General features: G+C 38.4%; 1 protein-coding gene across 1 annotated transcript; it reads left to right on the plus strand.

Moving 5' to 3' along the window:
• The first annotated feature begins 79 nt into the window (after positions 1 to 79).
• On the plus strand, positions 80 to 1,864 carry LOC139824836 (putative nuclease HARBI1). The gene is made up of 3 exons (XM_071797385.1): positions 80 to 403; positions 578 to 673; positions 746 to 1,864. The coding sequence occupies exons 1-3, from the start codon at positions 189 to 191 to the stop codon at positions 1,734 to 1,736; spliced, it is 1,302 nt and encodes a 433-aa protein (XP_071653486.1). The 5' UTR covers positions 80 to 188; the 3' UTR covers positions 1,737 to 1,864.
• Positions 1,865 to 4,238: the final 2,374 nt, after the last annotated feature.

Raw genomic sequence — 4,238 nt, forward strand, 5'->3', positions numbered from 1 at the left:
ATGCCGGGATTACGATGAACTTTACGTAACGGGACGCGACGGAACGCGACTGAACGCGACGGGACGTAACGAACTTATCGCCGTAACGTGAAGCAGCGTGCATTGAAAAATGATTTGACAGCGTAGCGTGAATAGAAGGTTTGTTGTCATTCTCGTTGGTAACTACCGTTCTTGCTTGGTAATTCCAAATGAATTCTGCTATGAGGCATTATCAGTTTCTTAACTTAATTTTGGCCGGATATTTGTATCTTCAACTGCGGAAGAAGAAACGAGTACGAACCGTTGGTGTGAGAGAGATTTTTCGGAGAAGAACCCAGTTTGGTGATGGACATAATTTACTTGAAGAACTCCGTTTCCGTGATCCACTCTTTTTTTTTATTTACACAAGGATGAATGTCGAAAGGTAAGATTTAATGATTGCCTAGTACAAAATATAATCATTTTTACAAATTAATGTCTGCTTTCCTACATTCTGGTACCTCTTGATCTTGCTTGGTCTACTGATAAAGAAGCGCAAAAGATAAATATTTTTCTGGTAGAGAGTTTATTTTTACAAATTATATGTTCGCTTTCTTAGATTCGAGTATCTCCTGAGCTTGGTTGGTCCACTGATAAAGAAGCGAGAAATGTACACTGCTCTTTCACCCACTCAGAGGCTTGCTATGACATTGAGGTAAGATCATCAATGTTCGCTTATCTTATCAATTTCTCAGGAGACGATTCAATTTGTAAATTTGCTTTGCAGATTCTTGGCAGCAGGAGACAGTCAGTATTCTCTGAGCTTTTCATATCGATGTGGCCAGAGCACAGTCTCTCAGATCCTGGCCGAAACAACTCGAGCACTTGTAAGTGTATTAAAGAGTGTATTTGTAAACCTCCCAGCAAATGAAGCGGAGTGGCGTGAGGTGAGTGCCGGATTTTGGGAAGAATGGCAGTTTCCTCATTGTGTGGGGGCCATCGATGGGAAGCACGTTCAAGTACAGGCCCCACAAGCTTCCCAAAGTGTTTATTTGAATTACAAGAAGACATTTAGCATGGTTCTATTGGCAGTTTGTGATGCACACTACAATTTCATCATGCTGGATGTAGGAGCAGAAGGCTCACAAAGTGATGGCGGAGTTTTTCAATCGTCTGAAATGGGTCGGCGATTGAATGATGGATCCCTTAACTTGCCGAATTCAAGTCACTTACCAGGAACTGATGTTGACATGCCCTACTTCCTTGTAGGAGATGCAGCTTTCCCTTTGAAACCTTTCCTGATGAAACCCTATGGCGAGCGCAACATACCCCATGACAAGTCTGTGTATAACTTCAGGTTGAGCAGAGCAAGGAGAGTAATTGAAAATGCTTTTGGCATTTTAGCGGCTCGTTGGAGGATTTTCCGTCACTCCATTATTGCTACAGAAGACAATGTAGAAAGCATAATTGAATGTGCTGTTTGCCTCCACAATTTCATCCGCAAGACAGGCGACAGGAAACTCAACCTACAATATTGCCCTCTTTCTTTTGTGGACCAGGAATTGCCAACTGGCGAACTGGTAGAGGGAGAATGGCGTGACATTGTCGCTGGGGAGAATGGAGCCATCATTGATGGTCCACGGATGGGAGTAAGAAATGCTGCTCTTGGAATTTTACAACAGAGAGATACACTGAAAGAGTTTGTAAATGGGCCTGGGGCTATGCGCCATCAAGACGATATTGTGAGGATCCGGCAAGGAATTATCCCCTTTCAGTAGCTGTAGATTTCGATAATTTGTCTAGTGTAATTTATTATTATTTTGCGTCATCATATATGTTGTTTCTCGCTTTTATTGATCAAAAGTTGTTCAGTTGCGTTCGCCGCAAGTGTATATATTACTGTACTTTGGAACGATGCAACTGTATCATTATACATGCAATTATACGAAAACAACTCGATGTAGAGCAGAGTTGGGCACATTTCATTCGAATAACGAATTAAGAATAAATTATTCGAATAAAATATCATTCAAATAAAATTTCATTCGTATGTGTCTCATTCGTAACATAGTCAACTACATTTTATTCGGATAAATCTTCATTCATAACGTGACGAATGATTTTTCATCCGAATAAATCTTTATTCATAAAATACGAATAAAACTTTATTCGAATAAATTTTTATTCGGAATTTACAAATAAATTTTTATTCGAATTAATGCTCAATCGTACGATACGAATAAAGTTTGATTCGAATAAATACCAGTATGTCTTATTTATGTCTCAAATGTTGGCGCTCGCGCCGCTCGCTTTCATCAATAACAATAACTATCGTACAAGCGTTTGACCGTGTAACGGTCACCATGATATATCCAGTATTACTGTTTTGGCTTCATTCGATCCAGAGTAGTGTTATTCTGTTGTCTGATGTGTGTGGATCGACGATCGACACACAAATTATAGTGAAGTAAAAATATTTTATTAATCGAAGGTAAGATATTTAAATTTGATTGTGGATCAAATCCCAGAGAATTAGGTTCAATTTGACGTGGAATACCACATATATGTTTTGCTTATTTTTATATATTATACATTGTTTTAGTTAGCATGGCTGAATCTGGAACAAACACTGTACCAGACTCTCACTCTCAGACAACGTCCTCGTCCTCGCCCTCGCAGATGAAACAGTCTGAAAACGAAAATGATGGTGCGGATAATACCGAAAATAGCAGAGATTCACCTTCAGTGAATACAATCACCTCGAACATGGCAATCTTAGATGGAAAGTATTTCAAAATTGTACAGGGTAAAAATTCCTTGAAAACTAACGACGTAGTGGCTACATGTGTAGCATGCTTACCAAAGATTGTTGAAGTAAAAGGTACATTAACATCGACATCAAATTTCAAATCACACCTGAAACGAAGGCACGACAGTAATTTGGTGAAGGAATATGAAAAATATTGCAAAGAAAAACGAGCCAAATTATCTGCATCGGACTGTTCTGATGAAAATCAACTTGCATCTCGCAAGAAACGCAAACTGCTGAGCTTACAGGAACAATTGGACGAAGATATAACTCAATTCGTTGTTCACTCTATGACCCCATTAAGGATAGTAGATGATCCTTATTTCCAAGCTATATTTGATCATCTTCAAGTTAAAGCCCGCGGAAAACCAATAACGGTACTAAGTCGACGCTCTCTTGGTAGAAGAATAAAAGATTTGTATGAAAGCAATACCAAATCTATTTAAAAAATTTTAACTGAAGAAGCGCAATATATTTGTACCACAGCTGATGTGTGGTCTTCGAAGAAAAGAAGTTTTTTAGGAGTAACTGCACACTGGATTAACATTAATTCGTTAAAGAGACAATCTGCAGTTTTGGCCTGCCGGAGATTCCAAGGAACACACGTTTCGATAGGATTGCTGAGATGTTATGCGATATTCATTCCGAGTTTGGTTTAGATTCGTCAAAAATATTAGCCACTGTCACTGATAATGCTAGTAACTTTGCTAAAGCTTTCAGGGTTTTTGGTGTAAAACTTTGTAACTTTCAAAGGGACGTTGATGGTGAAAATAATGAATTTTCGGATACATCAGCAGATGAAGAAAGCGACGATGAGGATTTTCAATCAATTCCGATGGGTAATATTTTTTTCACCAGTTTAAAATTAATGCTGCACCTGCACTATTATTAAAAATAAAGCCAAAATTAATTATATTACGATTTGATTTATATATTATATTATGTATGCATAACATTACAATTTCTAGATCCTGATGAAGAATGTGCTTTAGAGCCAAATAAGCCTCTGCCACAACATCTCAGGTGTTGTGCACATACGCTCAATCTTTGTGTCGCGAGCGATGCCATAAAAGCTATCAACAGCTTTTCATCGCTATTATCAGTGCATGAACAGGCAATGGCCAAATGTACGGTGTTATGGAGATTCGTTGGACGTCCAAAGTCTGCAGAAATACTAATGGACATATTAGGTCATACGTTGAGCAGGCCAGGTGAAACTAGGTGGAATTCATTATATGATTCTCTGCGCCAAATTGTAAAAATTCGTGAAAAGTGTCCTCAGTTAAGTCGAGCGCTCAATATCAAGAATACTTTAAAGGAGACTGATTTTATTTACATTGAGGAACATCTGTCATGTGTCGCTCCTGTGGCTGAAGCTCTCGATATTCTGCAAGGGGAAAATAATGTATATTACGGAATTGTTCTCCCTTGCCTTTTCGCATTACGTAAAAAATTACAAGTTTTACAAAAC

The sequence above is a fragment of the Temnothorax longispinosus genome, unplaced genomic scaffold, assembly GCF_030848805.1.
Source record: "Temnothorax longispinosus isolate EJ_2023e unplaced genomic scaffold, Tlon_JGU_v1 HiC_scaffold_602, whole genome shotgun sequence".
Classification (NCBI taxonomy): Eukaryota; Metazoa; Arthropoda; class Insecta; order Hymenoptera; family Formicidae; genus Temnothorax; species Temnothorax longispinosus.

Coding starts and splice junctions, on each gene's coding strand:
- LOC139824836 (XM_071797385.1), top strand. CDS start 189: ATGAATTCTGCTATGAGGCATTATCAGTTTCTTAACTTAATTTTGGCC. Junction 404..577: donor ACAAGGATGAATGTCGAAAG/GTAAGATTTAAT, acceptor TCGCTTTCTTAG/ATTCGAGTATCTCCTGAGCT. Junction 674..745: donor AGGCTTGCTATGACATTGAG/GTAAGATCATCA, acceptor TTTGCTTTGCAG/ATTCTTGGCAGCAGGAGACA.